Raw genomic sequence first — 20124 nt, 5'->3', positions numbered from 1 at the left:
GGAGCAGCAGAACACCAGGCATATTTTAAAGTGAACTTAACTCTTAATTCTGCCAGGTCGAAAGGTTTGCTTTCACTCACAAACAGCTGCTCCTCTTATCTATCGATCTGATATGATCAGCTCCGAACAAATTGACAGATCAATCAATCCAGTTTGTGAGTGACAAACTGCTGCTAAGGAAAAAAAGAACTCCTGGAGATCTCCACCTGGGCTGCATTCACCACCGACCTGCAAAAATCTCCAAATTTAGAGAGGGAACATGGAATTGTACAAAGGGACGAACCCACATTTAAAGAAAAAAAAGAAGACAATAACAAAACTTTTCTGTCGTTGCCCCCCCACCCCCTGTCCTAAACTACAGTCACACACTGGGAAACAGTGAAATGGTTTTTGGGGTTAAAAAAATAGATACATCGCATAACAGATCAGACGTGTTGTGATTCTCTATTGCCAAAATAAGCCATCAGTAGGCGGGTTTCCAGTACAGATTTGCGCAAAATCTAACCATTATTTTCGATATGTCGATAAAACACAATTGCGAGATGACTGCCTTTCCATTGAGCGATGTTATGCGACTTCTCCTCCAGCGATAACATTCCAGTAACCATGGCGATGGATGTTCAAAACATTAGCAGCTTTATTTCTATGCAGCCATCGCACTAGTCGTCATTATTTCCAATCCAAGGTCACGTAGGCGTGTTATGGAGCCATAATGGAAAGGAGAGCCCCTAATACGTGGGAGCGGCCACATATGAGGGATTTCTGGGAGGTGATAGTCCACGATTTCACAGAGGAATTGTGGATTCAAAACTTCCGGATGATCCGCTCAACTTTTGAAGAGTTATGCGATGCAATAACACCTCTTGTAGCTCCTGCTGCATCATGAGGGAGCCAGTTCCTACTGACAAGCACATAGCCGTAGCATCATGTGACCTAGAAAAGCCAAAAAAAGTGTTTCCATTGCAGTTTTGCAAAATATGGCTTTTTCGAATTGCCTGAAATACCACCTCATGCGAGCATAAAAACTTTTTTTGCGATAAATGGGAGTTTTTTTTAGATTTGCAATTTCAATTTGCACAGTTTTAGGGTTAATGGAAACCTGCCCATTGACTTTCCTGTGTATATACTGGAAAGCATTTATGTTTTTTCTCTGAGATGTCAGGAAAATAATCACTTTTTGCGTTTGAATCTAAAACCAGTAAATTACTGTGTATTTGGTCCGTCTTTGCAACACCTGGAAACTTGTTGTGTTTTAAGGACTGCTTTTTATTATATTAAAAAATTGAATTGAATTGTATCTACCAGACCTTATTTAATACTGTAAATCATCCAAGTGGCTTAGATTAAATTGAGTTAAAGAGTAAATTGGTTATTAATATTCCAGTCGTGTATTATAGTCAATTCAATGGTGACTGCTCACACCAGTTTTCTACTCTCTGATCTTAATAAAATTTAATGAACCCTTAACCTACAGTGAAACAGACCAAATGGACAGACTTCAATATAACAAGAAGCAGCTAAAACCACCTTAAACCCACAAATAATACAGCTTTCCCTCTTATGTGACATAATCAGAAAAAAAAAGCAGCCTACAAGATTTCTATAATCAACCACTTTTAAAAGCCCAGAATATTCTGCTCAGTTTCAGAGAGCATGAAAGAGCAAGCATTCATACACCAAAACAGAAGTTTGCATTTGAAAGCATTTTTTATCAGGTGCAAAAGTGTTCTGTGAATATTTTGAGGGACTGTTACTAATTAATGGCATCCACATGCTCCTCTTTTTAATGTGTATTTATTCCTATCCTGATGTTTGTGTGAGTGTGTGAGTGTGTGTGTTGGGCGAGTGATGTCCACTTTTCTCTTTGTCTTATGTCAGTTATTTGCATGGTTCCATTTTTGTAAGCACATTTTTGTAATGTCTCAGTGTTAAGACTTGTACATACAGGATGTTTTTACATGTTTGCTGATGTGCATTAAAATGAATGATGGTATAAGTCAAGTGTCTCTCTTTGTGAAGTGATGTGATCAAGTGAGTTACTACAAGAAAGGAAAAAAAAGACAAAGAAAAAAACATGAATTAAAAACCAAAAATAAATAAATATATATGCATAATAATATATCATTCAGGAGTGTTCATAAATTATTCGCAATTTGCAAATCCTTAAAATTATTTCATGATTTCATGTCACGGGATAACCAAACTCATGTACTTAGCCTTATTTAATTGTATTATGAGTTAGCAGGTGAGACAAATAGAGAAGAAAAAAATGTCTTAGTCGTTTTAATAAATATTTGGAAAAGTGCCTCCTGAAAAAAATTATTTTTCCAGGATAGTTTGACTGTGATTTTGGGCTGCATTAAATAAACATTTTAAACCTGTTTAATTAAACAGAAATTTGTTTGCAAGTATCACTGAAGTGCTCAAATGATGTTAAGGACACAATATTGTTTGAATAAGGCTCAGGAAATAGGCCATACATCTCAAAGTTTTACATACAATTTACCTTGCATATTGTCTTATTGCTAAGTTTACAGATATAGATATTTCCTACTCATTTTGCTATACTTATATACTCTTATACTTTTTTTCTTTGTTTCTTTTCTTTTTCATGTAAACGTTTTAAATGCTGTCGTTCGTTATATTGTGTGCTGTTGATGATCCCGCCCACAGTGTTTTGAGCAGCCAATGGGAGGCCGTGTTAGTGCAGCATCCGACTTGCGTATAATACATTCATGCTGTCACTGCAACTGGGACAAACCATATTTATGAAAGAACTGGAGTTACATTTCAAATCCATATCCTCTGCTAAAAACAAGAAAGCTATTAAAACTATGAATCTCTGCTCCCACTTCAATATCTTTAATCCAAATTAACTTATTTGCATGTGTCCCCTGGCGTACCTCAATTACTTATTACTACTGTCATTATATTATAATCTATTTTTCTATTTTATGTATTTATTTTTTTAAAAATCTTTTTATTTATTAATTGATTTTTGTCTCTATTCTTAATCTCTGTTAATGTATTTATTTTCTGTTACTTCTATTTGTCTGTCAGTTGTTAATGTAATCTTTAAGCCGTTAATTGCACTAACTCTGTATTTCATTGTTAATAAAGTCTGAAAAAAAAAAAAAAAAAAAAAACCGGGACAAACCAGCATGGATCTATTATAAGTCAAAAAATAATGAATCAAGCCACAAACAAATCGACTAAAGAGGACAAAATGATGACAAGGCCGGCTTTTAATGAAAGTTAACCATTCAGTATTTGCAGAGACACGCTGAGACACAGAATCGTGTATTTTAAGTTTTTCGGAGTCAGTGTAAACAAACAGTATCTGCTAGCTCCGAGGCTAATGTGTATTCGGTAGGTGGAACTCTGCTGTCGGGATTTCTGGGGTTGACACCTGTATTGCAAGTGTTTGAGCCAATGATCTTACCTACTCCCTACAGGTAAACACATTCACTCAAAACGTATGTCTATTAAGGAGTACAGAAGGTGACCTAACGTGTAAGTGTTGACAAATGACTGGTTTAAGAGTGGGCACTACCGTAAAACTTAAATTAAGAGCCATTATTTGCTGAAATGACTGACCTCAACAGCCTTACATTTGGAACAGGTGTCTCTATGGGACAGGCTTTTATTTCCCTTTGAACAAAACTGTTGCTCTGTAAAGATGGGGGGTGCAATATTTAAACCTCTTTCTTTTTGCATCTCTAGTTTACTATGCGGGTGTTACCGTCTTGTCTGGTGCTGATGGTTTCAGTGAGATGAACTGAATGATGGAATCATTGAGAATGTCTCTAATCTTTAAGCTAACCATGTGTGTAGCATGTCCATTTTGACACAAGTTTTTTTTTTAGATTTATAGTTTTTATTATTTTTCATAGAATGACATACAGTGGATACAATGTAGGCAGGGAACATAAAAAAGGACATTACCTAACAGTGCCAAGGAACAATCCCTTTAAAGAATAGAGCATTGAATTATACATAATAATCACAAAGCCAGTAACATAAACAACATAAATTACAAAACTAACACTGTAAATTCTGATAACAAACAAAACACATGTAAACAAAACAAAAACAAACAAACAAACAGGGAAAAAAGAAAAGAAAAAAAGGAGGAAACCTTAAAAGGATAAGTATTTTACAATGGTACACAAAATAAAAAGGGGATAAGGGAGTTTACGGGCAAATCGGGCTTCCATTAGAACCCTTAATGTGGATGTCCCAATTACTCCATTTACGCACGTAGAGATCCACTTTATTCAAGATTCTGAATGACAGTTTTTCTAAGACTGCCAGAAGACCAAGTGGCTACAACAGAAATTGACAGAGGGGGCTGGAATTTAGTCTCCATCTTGGGGAGCGAACTGTTTATTAAAGGGGCGCATGCTGAGAAATACAGGGGCGTGGTCAGAAATTAGTATGTTACCAAACATTAGAGGAAACTACAGAGGAAGTGACAGAATTTGAAATGAGAAAGAAGTTCAATCTTGACAGTGTGCCGTGAGGGGATGAGTAAAAGGTTAGTCTCTAGTGGCAGGGTGAAGCAATCACCAAACATCGAAATCCTGAGTACCTGCAGATGTCTCCTAGGACCCTAGCTGATCTGTTTATCTGAAAGGCAGGTGGATTTCTATCTAGAATATGATCTAAAATCAGGTTGAAATCGCCACCCATAATAACGGGACAATTGCCTAGATCACTTAGTTTAGCCTCAATTTTTTCTGAAAAAGGCAGGTTCATCAGGGTTTGGAGCATATACAATGGCTAATATGACAGTTTGACCTTGAATTTCGGTTAGTATAAGTAGAAAATGTCCAGCTCCATCACTGACTTCATTGAGGCCTTTAAATTGCAATTGTTTGTTGATTAAGGTTAGCACGCCCCTGCTTCCATTAGTCCCACAGAAGGCAAAGGCATGACCCACTCAGCCCCCTCTTGCATAAACACTACATAGCATCCCTGGGATTTAACAAGTCACATGACATGTGATCACAATTTAATGGGGTGGATTCATTCCCTTAATGTTCCATGACATAAAATTTAGCGTGCTTTTACTGTCTCTTTGCATTTTGTGATCTACAGTTAGATAACCTTGATTTTTAAGACGAGTTGAGGTCGAGCTGAGAGAATAGTGTGTGTACCATTATAAAATTGCAATTAAACAAAACAAAAACCACGCCAACATTGAGAAAGGGGTGCATGAAAAATGCGAACAGAAAATCTGGGTGATCAAAACAGAACTTCACCCATAGACGCCCAGCCTGCGCCACATTGACAAAACAAAAACTACATGGGTCCATGGTTCCCGACAGTAACAGCCTTGAAGGAGACAGCTAGCAGTAAGCAATATAACACCTGAGTGAGAATAAGATAAATTATTAAGCCTCTCTAATGCTTGCAGGTGTGTTAGGAAAGAAAGAGAGAAAAAAGAAGACAGGCCCGAACCACTTGCAAAACCAAAAAAATATATGCACATGCATCTTAAGACCCTCAAAGATTTAAATTCACTGTATAAACTGACTCATAGTGCAGATTCCCGTAAATGACAGTAACGCTGCGTTCTCCACAACATATAAATTGGGAGGGAATCATACTATTTTGCTGAAAAAGGGGTGAATAGGAGTTCAGTTGAACAGTTCTGTTTGGAGACAGAAAAAATATGATAGCGACCTCACCGGGCTGTCAATTAAATGATCTATGGGGAGCTGCCCGTTGAAGGAGATGAAAAAAATTGCTTTCTTTGGGTCTTCAAACTCACGTCGGCCATTGGTTGTCCTGATCACCAGCACCGCAGGATACCCTAGTGAGAATTTCATGCGCCGCTCGTGCAGCAACTGCTTGCTCTTTTTGAACTTTGAGTGCATCTCCGTGATGGGTCTCGAGTAGTTCGGGAATACCATGATCTGATGGCCGTTCCATGTCACTCTCCCTATCTTCCTGGCTGCTGCCACGACCCGCTCTCTGTCCTTGAACCTGAGGAACCTGACAAGGGTGGCTCGCGGTGGAAGATCTCCGTCAGGTCTGCGCTTTGTGGGGGTCTTGCGTGCCCGGTCAATTTCGACCTAAGTAAGTGATTATAGTAACTATTTTATAGTTAGTGATTATATTGTATCGTGGGGCCTCTTTTGATTCCCATCCCTCATAAGTAAGCCCACTTTATGTAAGTGAAAAGCTGCTTGGGTAAGTTGTTCCAAAGTTCAAGTTGAAGTTATCTTTCTTTGGACAGTCCCCGGCGTGTCAGATCGTTCCTCAGGGTGCAGAATGTGAAGGTGTGCAGAGTAAAGAAAGTGAAGAGGAAAGAGTTTAAATCCATTTGACCTCAGCTTGGTGAGTAGTAAATGCAGTATATAGAGTCTGTGCTGACTCCGTAGGTGTAGCTGTCATGACTCATGGCTCTTGTAAAGTGACATTTTAACAGTGTTGAAGCTTCATGTACTGTCGTGAATTGTGACTCCAGGCTCACTGTTGTGTATATCACATTACAGCACAGACCTCGTACAGGTTGCAGCATTCTTTAAACTGAATGCAGCTCAGGAAAATCAATTAAGTTAGGAAGTTCTACATTCATGCACTTTTGCAACTTTACAGACAATATGAAGTGTAAAGGCAGTTTTACAGTGATCAGGCTGGGCTCCTTACATGTCACAGCTTTTTAAATAACAGAACTATGCAAAAGAACCGTTTGGATTGACTGCTCATCAGCAACAGATCAAAGTTAAAACAGTCTGTATTTAGCCTCTATCCACATTTCTAGCATGTTCCACCCACTATCACTGCTCAACATTAACAGGATTATGCAAAATGATCAGCAGTGCATTTTACTGTATTTTTTTTTATTTTTCAACTGTTTTTATTGGTTTTTTATATGAAAAAACATACAAATCCCAAATCTCAGATGTTCATATACATATAAAGGCCTCCAGAAGGTCAAATGTGTGTTCAAAGGTTAAATCATGGTGGAAAAGACGGCATTGGTAGTAACCACATCAGAATTCCTGTATTCCTGAACATAAAATAATGGGAGACGATAAAGATTCACAAGACAAACAAACAAACAAACAAAAAAAAGGGACAGTGCATTTTACTTCTGAGATTTTCACTCTTGAAAAATGTCTTTTGGTTGAAATTCTGACAGCTTACAGATGTAAAATTTGACAAACAAGCATGACAAAATGTGCAAATGCTCATAAACTTATAAACCACATGCAAATATTTTTATCTGAAAAATAACCGAAGCTCTAATGTAAATGTAGAGGGTTAAAAAGTATAACATTTCCCTCTGAAATTTTGTGGAATGGAAGTATAAGTAGCATACAATGTAAATGCCAACCAAAGTACAGTACTTGAATAAATGTACTTAGTTACTTTTCACCACTGTGTACTGACCCCAACCTCCCACCCTCAGTGCAGTGTGGATGTACCCTGTTTATTCTCCATGTTTCCACTAAGGCCACAGAAACCAGTACTCTTGAGCTGGAATAATGTATCATTTCTGTAGTTTGTGGTAACTTAAATTTATTTGAGATATGCATCTTGTTAAAGGCAAAATATTACAGAAGAGTGTTGCTGTCACGCCAGAAACAAAACAAAATGACCATTATCAGACAATAATGTGGAAAGTATCTTCTTATATCAAGATATTATCATGTTGTAACAAGATATTTTCATGTTAAAACAAGATGTTTTTCATGTTGTAAGAAGATATTTCATGTTTTACAAGATATATTTGTTTTTACAAGATATTTTCATGTTTTTAAAGATATTTTCGTATTATAATAAGATTTCTTTCATGTTCTAATAAGATATTTTCATGTTGTAACAATACCTTTTTTGTTATATAATATAATTTCATGTTAATACGTCATACAAACTTATCACGTCTTGTAACAATAAACAATCACGTCTTAACATGAAAAGTTTCGTGTTGTGACAGATAAATACTATCTTGTTATAACATGATAAGTTTGTATGACATAATAACATGAAAACATTTCGGTAAAGCATGAAAATATTGTGAAAAACATCTTGTTTTAAGAAGAAACTTATCATTATTAAATGATGTCGATTGTTGTTTTTTGGCATGGCAGCAACACTCTTACATGCTGCATAACCTAAGTGTAGCAGAGAGAATCTGAGTTAGAGGCTGCAGACTGCAGCCTCTCCAAAAAGTAGGTCAGCTGTGCAGTGTCACCAAGCCCAGGCCACTGCACCCCCTGAACACTCAGGCAGAGTTAGAGTGAAGGGTAGGCGGGTTTTTAGAATTCCTGGCAGCAGCATGAAGCTAGCAGCTGCCACCTGCTTTCAGCAGCATTTGAGTAATGATGTCTTGTTCGAACCTCTGAGTGACGGGTTACCTGCAGGTTTACTGGCCTCTCCAGCTCTCGTTCGACCAACAAGAGGTACAGTTTACGTTCCGATTGTCAATGTAGGAGGTAGTGATGTTGTGCTTTACCCAAGAACTGTGATAGGCACGATAGGTCATGCCAAGGTAATGAGTTTGCCCACAGGGGTTACGGAGATGGAGGGACTTACCTCGGCTAGAGTGTCTTCTCAGACAATCTCCGGCTCAGTGCAGGAGAAAATTAATGCTGTTGATTTGTCGACCTTGTCAGAGCATGATCAGTGTCAGGTTAGAGCCCTTTTGCAGGAACACAGCAGTGTATTTTCAGCTCATGATGGAGACTTAGGCTGTACTAACCTGATTTCTCATGATATTCCTTTACTGGATGAGACACCAATACGACAGGGGTATAGGCGCATTCCTCCCTCAGAGTATGATGCTGTTAAAGCCCATATTCACCAGCTTCTCGAGTCACACGTTATTAGGAAAAGTAGCAGCCCCTTCGCCTCTCCCATAGACCTCGTCAGGAAGAAGGATGGCACTCTTCAGCTGTGTGTGGACTACAGGCTTCTTAACAGCAAGACGCGGAAGGATGCCTTCCCCCTGCCCAGGATCGAGGAGTCCCTGGATGCCCTCTCTGGAGCTCGCTGGTTCTCCACCCTAGACCTGGCTAGTGGGTACAATCAAGTGCCGGTAACTGAAGAGGACAAAATGAAAACTGCTTTTTGTACACCATTTGGCCTTTTTGAGTGGAATAGAATGCCTTTTGGACTTTGCAATGCACCAAGTACATTTCAGAGACTCATGGAAAGGATTTTTGGAGCTCAAAATTACCAGTCCTTGTTATTTATTGTACCTTGATGACATTGTTATTTTCTCTTCCACTGTAGCCCAGCACATGGAGAGTCTCGATTCAGTGCTGGGACGGCTGAAGCAAGAGAATCTCAAGGCAAAGCTGGAGAAATGCTGCTTCTTCAAGGAGGAGGTTGGTTACCTAGGCCATGTGATCTCGAAAGAGGGGGTGGCTACTGATCCTCGTAAGATTGAAACAGTCTCCAACTGGAAAAGGCCTACTAATGTCGCTGAGTTGCAGTCATTTTTGGGGTTTGCCAGCTACTATAGACGTTTCGTCGGTGGTTTCGCTAAGCTGGCAGCCCCTCTTCACAGGCTGGTCGCTGAGCTGAGAGGTACCAAAAACCGCAGAAAATCTGAGCAGCCTCTAATGGCTGCATGGACTGAGGAGTGTGAAGAGAGCTTTGAAGGTCTTAAGCGCTACCTTGTGGGAGCACCAGTGCTGGCCTATGCCAATTTCTCGCTGCCCTTCATCCTGGAAGTGGATGCCAGCCACAGCGGGTTGGGAGCCGTTCTTTCCCAGGAGCAGGACGGTAAGATCCGGCCAATAGCATATGCCAGCCGTGGCCTTAGGCCAACAGAACGTAATATGAACAATTACAGTTCTGCGAAGCTTGAATTTTTGGGCCATGACTGAAAAATTCAGAGAATATCTGTTGGGTCAGAAATGCATTGTTTATACTGACAATAACCCCTTAAGCCACCTCTCAACAGCAAAGTTGGGTGCTGTGGAACAACATTGGGCATCACAACTCGCCAACTTCGATTATGTCATCAAGTACAGACCTGGAAAAAGCAATGGAAATGCTGATGCCCTTTCACGACAGTACTTACCTGCATCAGTCACAGCTGACAATCTGGCACCTGGCACCCGTCTTCCACAGGCCATCCAGGGAGTATCAAATCCAGTACCCGAGGTAACGCAGAATACCATATCTGTATTTCCAAGTCATTCTGTTACTGATCTCCATGCTCTACAGGCGGCTGACTCTGTAATCCGTGACTTTTTGATGTTTTGGACTCGCATGAGGGCCCCAGATGCAGCAGAGCGACGTGCGCTGTCCAAACAGGCCCTAGCACTGGTAAAACAGTGGGATCGGATCGGATGGAGTGTTATACCGTAAGGTCTTCCAACCTGATGGGGATGAGGTACTCCAGCTGGTCCTGCCCTCCTCACTAAAAACCCAGGTCTTGCATCAGCTACACAACGAGCATGGCCACCAGGGGGTGGATCGGACCACCAGTTTAGTGTGGCAGAGGTGCTACTGGCCGGGCATGCACCAGGATGTCAAGCGTTGGTGTCAAGAGTGTGAAAGGTGTCAGGTCGCTAAGGACACTCAGCCAACAATTCGCACGTTCATGGGTCACCTCCTCGCTGCTCGTCCAAACCAGATCCTGGCAGTGGACTTCACCTTGTTGGAGCCTTCTAAAAATGGTATGGAAAATGTGTTGGTCATGACAGATGTCTTTTCTAAATACACTCTCGTGGTCCCCACCAAGGACCAACGTGCGACAACTGTGGCTAAAACATTAGTAAATGAGTGGTTCTGCAAGTTTGGTGTGCCCAGCCGTATTCACTCCGACCAGGGTCGAAATTTTGAGAGTGACCTAATTCAACAGTTGTGCACCTTGTATGGCATCAAAAAGACTCACACTACACCTTACCATCCTGAAGGAAATGGCCAGTGTGAGAGGTTTAATAGGATCCTGCACGACCTTCTACGCACATTGCCTACAACGAAAAAGAGAGACTGGTCATCGCATCTGCCTCAAGTGGTGTTTTCGTACAACACAACAGTCCATCAATCTACTGGTGAGTCCCCATTCTTCTTGATGTTTGGTCAAGATCCCCTGTCGACTTTCTTCTAGGAAGAGCCCCAGTCCCAGTAGCAGGAAGTATACAAGACTGGATTGTGGAGCATCAAACCAGGCTCCGGCTGGCTTTTGAAGGAGCCACAGAGCATCGGCAAGCTGCTGCAAATCGCCGCAAAACACGTCCTGATGAAAAGGTGAAGGATTCCTCCCTGCAAGTTGGACAGCTGGTGTACCTCAAGGATGTGGGCATCAGGGGCCGCCATAAGATCCAGAATGTGTGGAGCTCTGTATTGTATGAGGTTGTAAAGGCCCCCCAGGGAGGTGGATCTGTATACACCATTGCTCCATTGGATGACTCCAGCAAGGTAAAGCATGTTCACCGCACCTTACTGAAAAGTTGCCCTCAATGTACCGTGGGGGACAAAGGCACCGATACCTGCCCACCTGAGGACGTGGTACCCCATCCCTTGGCAGAAGACTCATTAGACGAGGATTTGTGTGTAATCCTGCCAGAACCCACTCAAACTCATGAGCCTGTGAATCTTTCAGGCCCACAGATTGATGTTGCTCCAGCCCCTATACCTCAGCCTGATTCTTCAGTGCCCTCTACATCTTCAGGTGGGCAGTCACAGGCTTGGCCCCCACTTCACCAGGCAGGGAACCAACAGGAAGCTGAGCCTGAGGCGGTGAGGAGGTCCAATAGGTCGACAGCTGGAAGGCACACAAATGTTCACCGCCTCCCCCAGGCTGTGGGGAGCAGGGCGATTGGGGCTGCGAACTCCCAGGTACCTGTATCTAATATTTTTAGACCTTGGCAATAATTAAACAATCGCCGAGTCGGCGATTCAAAAAGTAGGGGGAGATTGTAGCAGAGAGAATCTGAGTTAGAGGCTGCAGACTGCAGCCTCTCCAAAAAGTAGGTCAGCTCCTCCCCTTTCCCAACCCCCTTAAATTGGCAGCCTACTTAAGACACCTGTGGCATGAAGGCTGTCTTTCTCTTTGTCTGTGCCTGGTGGCTGCCACATGGTCATGTCTCTGAGGTGGGTAATGTGGCCTGGAGGTCATTTTAGACTTTTATCTTGTAGTGATTTTTATTTTAACAGAAGCATTGTGTGTATACATTGTGTTTGTGTTTAATAGTTTACTGTCTGTTGTGCACTGATGGCCTGGTTGTCGTGGTGTCCATTAAAACGGATTTGAGGTTTGTTAACTTTTTCAACAATGTTTAACTTCCACAAACCACACAAAATGTGTTAACATCGTGTTTGCCTCTTTCGTAGTGGTGAATTGTTCCAGACTGATTGAAGGACATTAGGGTAATTGTAGTACCTGCTCAGACACAATCAGCTGCCGTTTTGTTTTGGGCTGTTTTGTTTTTGTTCTGTTTGCTCTGTTGAGATGAGTGTTTGTTTCAGGTAGTTTTTTAAGTGTTATTAAAATTTGCCTTTTTAGCTTGAACCAACTGGTCTAATACAGTTTTAACCGTTTCTTTAGTAATATTTCCTTTTGTCACCCTTACAGTGCAGTGGTTGCTGGCTAGCGGTGGAGGCTAGGCACTCAGGGTGGTTCCCAGCACCTTTCTGTTGTAGTGATAAGGGCACTGGGACACGATAGTTTGCACCCGTTTGCTGTGTGTTTGCTGTGAGTTCACGAGTGGTGGGTAAGTGCACTCCTGGGACACTTCCTTTGGTAGTTTGCCTCCCCCTCGCTAGCTTCCACTCACTCCCCCTTTCCCTTGTTTTTTTGATAGTTTTAATAATTTACTTTGGAAGTGTTTTTATTAATTGAAAAGAGTTATTAAGAGCATAAATTGTAATAAATTTTCATACCTCCTCCCGTAATTTTGACCCGCATTCATTGCTCACTACTAATTCCTTCTTTTCCCTCCACAGACACTTCCAGTTTTAATGATTATTTTTTTTTGCTTAAATAATTAGTAATAAATAAATTCTGATTTTTCTTGTAGTGCTTGAACCTGTGTTTGCCTTACTGCTTAGAACTGGGTAAAACTCCTTGGGTGAAAGTCCCTAGGTGGCGTTGTCTGGCTTGCAATTTGTATCATTCTGTTACAGCCCCTTTATAATATAAAAGTACCCACTACCACGTCGCCACATTCGTAAAGTTGTGGAGCTCTTCAAACTACCTTTTGGTTTAGGGGTTCTGTAAAAGACAGGGCCACTAACAGTAGCTGTTAATGCAGGATTGAGCTAATATTAGACTTTTGTGTTGTAAACAAATTTTCAGTTACAAATTCTACTTGCAATTAAGCATCAAATGCCTTATGAGAGAGCGACAGTAGAGGGATGACAGGAAATGGAGAGAGAGAGAGACAGAGAGGAAATGACAAGTGACATAGGCCCCCAGCACCATCTGAACTGCCACAAAATTGTTTTAAAAGTCAACTTCAAATATGATTATTCAAATATCGTCCATTCTGTACATCTGCCTCGCTGGGGGTTTTGAAAATGAAGGGTTAGAATATGTAGATGTGGCGTATGTAATAATAGATGCAGAGGGGTAAATAGGACACAAAATGTATAGCGTGTGTGTAACATTGTGGTCTTCATTCACAGGTTAGTGCGATGCAGTACTGCAGTACTCGGGGTGGGGTCCGTGGACTGGACTTCCAGGATGTGCTGTTCTCAGGTTATGCTTCAGATGGGGGGATGTTCATGCCCGAGAGTGTGCCTGTGCTCAGCCCGGACACCCTGTGGGGCTGGAGGGGGCTGACTTACACCCAGCTGGTGGTGGAGGTTGCCTCACTGTTCATCCCCACTCAGCTGATCCCCAGAGAGGACCTGCAGGGTGAGCCGCTACATGTCATTTGATATTAGGGGATGTTTGGTTTCCATGTCAAAGAGTTAAATGAAAGGAAAACAAAATATGAATTGTGAACTGTATAAACTGGTGTCCAAAGCATGCATGATTGAACTGAGGAAAGAGGAACAATAGAAGTTAGAAAAAACACAAATGTGGTATTTTGAAGCTATGCTTGGTAACTTTTATTTTAAAAAAAAAATAACTTTTTTGTCATATTTGCTGAAACTATCCAACACATTCTAATCTCAAGATGTTACATATCGCCTCTTTATCGCTGCTTTTTGTGTCTACATATTATGCTCAAGGTATGTTCCTGCATTTGCTGTTGATGTTCCAGGATGCCGCAACCAGTGCCGGGATGTCAACAAAAGCACATGTTTTTTTATGCAACACATGCACTTTATTAGGTTAGGGAACAAAAGCACATGGCAACCAACGCGGGGATGTCAACAAAAGCACATGGTTAGGATTAGGCTACAAAGGCACAGGTGGTTAAGTTTAGGTAACAAAAGCATGTTTTTAAGTTTGGCTTCTTTCATACAGGAAGCAAACAGCTGGTGAAAGTCCGGGGTTTGTTGGTCACATCCACCACCCCTTCCACTTGCCCCAGAGGGACTTTCCAGCTTCATATCACACACAGCTTTTTAACTTGATGCTGTCCAGTGATGTATCACACTGCCACGACAGGTAACATCCGGCTGACTGGCAGCGTATCACAACACCTGGAGTGGTTCCATTTGACCGAATTACAAAGTGATGCTGCCCGGTGGTGTATTATACTAATGCGAAAGGTGGCTTTTGGGGTTGGTATCTTAAAATCACAGACAAAGCGACAGCTGGAGTTGAAACACGGAGAGGACACATATATATACATAAATAATTCTCCTCTGCCTTCTCATGCTGCTCCTAATGGCATTTACAAGAAACCACCACACATGAACAAAAACAACCAGTCATACATGATTGGTGAGAATGCTGGTGGGCAGTGCTTGTTTTTGTCTTGATGGTTTTCAACATGGCAGCAGAGTCACTTATTTTGTCATGTTACAGCTGAACAGTACACTGAAATGTTTCTGAAAGCATTAAATGTGAGCTATAGGCAATGCATTAACAGAATCTTGATTTATATTTCAACAGTACTGTCTAGTCTAGGAAAAAGATGTTTTCACCAAGTATCTGTCACATGTACTTCTATCAGGATAGTGACAGTGACAGTTTCAGCAAATATAACAAAAATGTATTTTTATAAAAGTTAACAACTGCAGCTTTAAGAATAATAATTAAAGAATTAAAACAGAGAAGTTAAACAAAATGATTAAAAACAAAAATCTGTTCCATAAGAGCAAAGCTCCAAACACCAAGAACATGATTTGTTTCTCTCTCTTGTCCTTCCTGCAGTCCTCGTGCGTGAGGCCCTGTCTGGATTCTCAGTGCCCGAGGTGGTGAGAACGGCCCGGCTGAAAAACGGTCTGTCAGTCCTCGAGCTCTTCCATGGAGAGACCTTGGCCTTTAAGGACCTGGCTATGACCTGCACTGTGCGCTTCCTTGACTACTTCCTCCGAAAACAGAATCGCAGAGCTACTGTTCTTGTAGGTAAGAGCCAGCACCTACCACGCCATGTGATCAAATGCAGGAACTAGTTTTTGCACTTTTAAAGGAAATATCAGACATAAATATGTTTGGTTTATTAGAGTCTTTGTAGGGGCTTTGATTTGTTTGAGTCCTGATTAACTAGAAGCACTCTCTGGTCATTCCCTGTTATCTTAAGGAATGCATTTTATTAACCCTTTGAAATTTGGAGTGATATCAGTTTTGTTGTGCTGCTTTCAGACACCTTTCACGAGCATGTAAACCCTTGAACCCTGATTTCTTTCAAAAAGATAGGGGGAAAAGGCAATGAGAAACTTGGCAAGAAATGTTCCACAAATTGCAAGAAGTCAGTAATTTAGAAAATTATTTTTAAAAAGCTAGGAAAAAGAGAAATAAGCTAGGAAAAAAGACTACATTTATGATATCATAATTACATATATGACATTATTTTAAAAATGTAATTTAGTTTTTTATTTATTTATTTTTAACTTTTTCCAAGTCATTTTTAAAATGTTCTTTTTCTTTCTTTCGTTCTTTACATACATTTTCAGGTCAACTTTTTCCCGTGTTTTTAAAGAAATGAAGCTAGTTTGTTCAGGCTTCAAAGGCTCAAAATTACTGGCCAGGTAGAAAAACTGCGATTTAAATGCAAAGTTTAGTCAGCTGAAGGTAAAGATCCTTTATTCTGACACTGACAGTCATCACTGCCATTATCATGGCATGAACAAGCACATTTTTGCTCCCCAGAAGAGAAAAAAGCACCAAGACTACAAAAAGCTTCATAGATTGTGTCATTATCGATGATAAATGTGATGGATGTGGATCAGTCAGCTGGTTTTTTCCTCTCCAGGTACATCAGGGGACACAGGAGGCTCGGCCATCCACAGCGCCAAAGGTCTCAGCGGGCTGGAAGTGGTGGTGGTTTATCCTCGAGGACGCATCACTCCGGTCCAAGAGAAACACATGATCACCTGCCTGGAGGACAACGTCCACGTGTTCGCAGGTGAGGAGGCTAAACGACTAACAGCTGCTCTTTCACTATCACACAATTACATTTAGTTCACACGTGTTTTTTTCCTCTATAGCTGACGGCAGCTCTGATGACATAGATCAGCCTCTGCGCCGTCTCTTTGCCGACTCACAGCTGGTCAGGTCTCACAACCTCATGAGCCTCAACTCAGTCAACTGGTCCAGAGTCATGATCCAGCTTGCTCACTTCATCTACGCTTACCTGGAGCTTAGTGGGATGGAGCAGGCTGACAAGGACCTGCCAGAGCTGGAGGTGGTGGTGCCTACTGGAGGGGCGGGAAACATCGCAGGTAGGTTTATTACTGCTGGTAGGGAACTAGATTGAGTGATTACTCCCCCCAAAAATCTTTACTTTGATTAATAAATACTATGCTGAGTGTGTAATAATCAGGGTTAAAATGTGGCTGTATGGAAGCAAATAAAAACACAAATATTTTAATTTTAACAATAACGGAACTGAATTTTAATAATTGAATCTGAGAAACCTGAATTTTTTTTTGTTAAATCCTGAAAACATGAATTTTGGAGCTTAGTTTTTGTTAACATTGTAAAAAAAAATTGAATTCAGCTTTTAAAATTGCAAATCAAGAATTTTCATATTTTATTTTCAAAGAGGTGGATCCAGAACAAATTCAGATACGTAGCTTTCAAAATTTCAAAAAAGTCTTTCAGTTTTATGAATTCAGTGTTAATGTTTCAATATAAAGAATTTAGTGGCTGTTAAAATTAAAACACTTGTGTCTCTCATAAGCCTCCATAGGCTAACATACAGTAGATGCTCCCTTGTGGGGGGCAGTCACAGTCACCTTAGTATCACAACAGTTAGAGTGAATTCCAACTAAAACTTGGTCATAGTTAAACATGAACTGAATCATCAGAACACCTTTTCAGAGCCACCTATAGGACTTTATGTATTTATTTATTTTTTAGTTGATGGACTATTTTTTTCTCAGTTTTCTTTATCTGTCATGTTTTGTTAATGTAGGAATTCTTATTTCAGTCCACCCTTTATTTTTCCAAATGTCAAAATGTGTTACAAATTCCTAATAAAAGTTACTGAAGCTCAAATGATGAATGTCTTACACTTACCCGTTGTCTTACACTTACCCGTTGTCTGACCTGACCTCTGAAATGACCTCAAATATACTTTAAGCATTTCTTCACTGCACTTCTTTGTTACTTTTTAGCCAACATACATACAGATATACAGTATCTGTTGTATCTGTTATCAAATTTAAGCAAATAAGTCTTTGACTAGTTGTTTCAAGCATCAATTTTTCTTATTTAATTTCTTAGATTTAAAGTTCCTACAATAAAGGAGTTTTTTTCAGATTGTGAATCTGTGTAATTTAAAGGGACAGTTCAAACCAAATCAAAAATCCATATTTTTCTTCTTACCTGCAGTGCTGTTTATCAATCTATATTGTTCTGGTGTGAGTTGCCGAATGTTGGAGACATCAGTCATAGAGATGTCAGAGATATCCTCCTCGGCTGCGCCTTAATGTTAGCTAGCTCAGTGGTGCTAGCTGAGCTAGCAGTAGACGCACTCTTCCTTCTGCACAGTGATATGGTTTGTGGGTGTAGTTCAGTAGACAGAAAATAGGTCCTTCATGAAACTGCTTACAATAAAGTCTAAACTAATCTGTTTTTCGAAGTTTTGGTTTTTTTTTTTCACTTTGAACACCACAAGCCGGGTGCCATCTGGTTCTATTGGAGCGGAGTCAGACATTTCTACAGCCATTATCTTCAACACTCGGCAACTCACACAAAAACTATTTAGACTGTTAAACGGCACTACAGGTAAGAGGAAAAATATGTATGATTTTGGGGTAAACTTTCCCTTTAATGCAGTCATTATTCATTTTATCAGAAAGGGAACCTTTTTCTTTCAAATGGTCATAAGCACAACATGCTGCTCCAATAACAGAAGGCTAATGAGAAGGTTTGTCCATCTCTCTGTCTGCCCATCTGTTTATGTCTCAGCTGGCTACATAGTGAAACAGATGGGGTTGCCCCTGAAGCTGGTTGCCATGGTGAACTCTAATGACATCGTGCACAGGACGGTAACCACCGGTGACTTTTCCATGGCGGATAATGTCACACAAACTTTGGCCCCTGCCATAGACATCCAGGTAGGTCACGCAGTTCCACAGCCTTTAGTTACTACTGCTAATAAAAATCTGATTTTTTCAGACATCAGTCTGTGGAGAACATCACAACATTGTTTATTAACGCTTGTTTAAAAATATTTTTTTATAGTTGTGGTTTTGTTTTTCAGTCTATCTGAAATCTGTTTTTAGGAGCAAATATACACTTTAACATTTTTTTGACAGCCCCAGAGGTGAATGAACATGTTAAGCAAATTTCATGGCAATGTCCCAGTTATGCTGTAACGTGATAATAAATAAACTTTATTTCCATTGAGCTTTTCTAAACCAGAGTGACAAAGTGCTTCACAAAACCACATCATACAATATAAGAAAACAAGGTACAATACCATCATTACCATCATTCATATAAAATGCAATTTAAATATAACACACACACACATCCTTTTACACGTATATACATACCTATACATCCATACATACACACATATATACATACATATACCTATATACATACCTATACAGAAATACATATATATACGTATATATACACACATGTGTACTTAGGTACGTGCGCTTACACCCATGCAAATACCTACACACACACACACACTTACATACATATAACATATCCTGTGTAAAAAATAGCAAATAGACCTGGTGGTGTTCGAGCACACCTAGAATAGAGCGGGGCTATTCAGTTAAAATTCAAAGCAGTGCAGCTACTAAAACATAGTTTTAAATTTGGTCATTTGTTGTCACACTCCTTGATTTCTGTTGCGTACAAGGACCCGTACAACATGGAGCGAGTGTTCTGGCTGCTGCTGGGCAGAGACGGAGCTGCAGTGAAGAACATGATGGAGGAGTTCCAACAATCACATCGACATTCTCTGCCGGAGAACCACCGTGAACTGGTACCAAACATTTAACACTTACTAACACTTCCTTGCTTACCGACTACACCGCCCATTCATGATGCTTCCTTCTGTTCTCTTTCTAGTTGTCACAAGTTTTATCTACTGGAACAGTGAGTGATGACGGGATCCTGGAGACCATGAGGAGGTGCTGGGAGGAGAACCAGTATGTCCTGTGTCCACACACAGCAGTGGCTGTATGGCATCACTACCACTGTCCTCACAGCGCCAAAATCAACAGGTCAGTCATGCTGTGTTCACCTATTCAGCCACATACAAAAGACATTTCTGACTTCACTGCAAGATGTGAAGCAGCAGGGTTTCAGAGGTCGTCCAGTCTTAAGGAGGACACACGGGAAGACAACAGGAAGACATAAACAAGAGCAAAGGACCAATAGAAGCAAAGGGTCTGTCTGAAAAGCTCTAAAATACAACCAGTCATTCAACCCTTTGAAACCTAATTTCTTTCAGAAACATGAGAGGAGGGCAATGAGCAACTCAAGACGAAATTATCCCCAAATTAGCAGGAAATTAGGAAGAGGTGTGGGAAGAAAAAAACAAACAAAAAAAGTAAGAAAGAAAAGACAAAGGAAAGTCAGTCAGTCAGTCAGTCATTTTCTGTAACCGCTTGTCCTCA

At 40.5% G+C, this 20124-nt stretch overlaps 1 protein-coding gene across 1 annotated transcript; it reads left to right on the top strand.

Moving 5' to 3' along the window:
• Positions 1–12044: 12044 nt before the first annotated feature.
• thnsl2 (threonine synthase-like 2) lies at positions 12045–19864 on the top strand. The gene is made up of 9 exons (XM_042509644.1): positions 12045–12066; positions 12167–12227; positions 13600–13831; positions 15245–15439; positions 16287–16439; positions 16522–16755; positions 18449–18597; positions 19362–19487; positions 19574–19864. The coding sequence occupies exons 3-9, from the start codon at positions 13609–13611 to the stop codon at positions 19862–19864; spliced, it is 1371 nt and encodes a 456-aa protein (XP_042365578.1). The 5' UTR covers positions 12045–12066; positions 12167–12227; positions 13600–13608.
• The last annotated feature ends 260 nt before the right edge of the window (positions 19865–20124 follow it).

The sequence above is a fragment of the Plectropomus leopardus genome, chromosome 20, assembly GCF_008729295.1.
Source record: "Plectropomus leopardus isolate mb chromosome 20, YSFRI_Pleo_2.0, whole genome shotgun sequence".
Taxonomy (NCBI): Eukaryota; Metazoa; Chordata; class Actinopteri; order Perciformes; family Serranidae; genus Plectropomus; species Plectropomus leopardus.
This window is presented reverse-complemented; position numbering and strand designations above follow the sequence as displayed.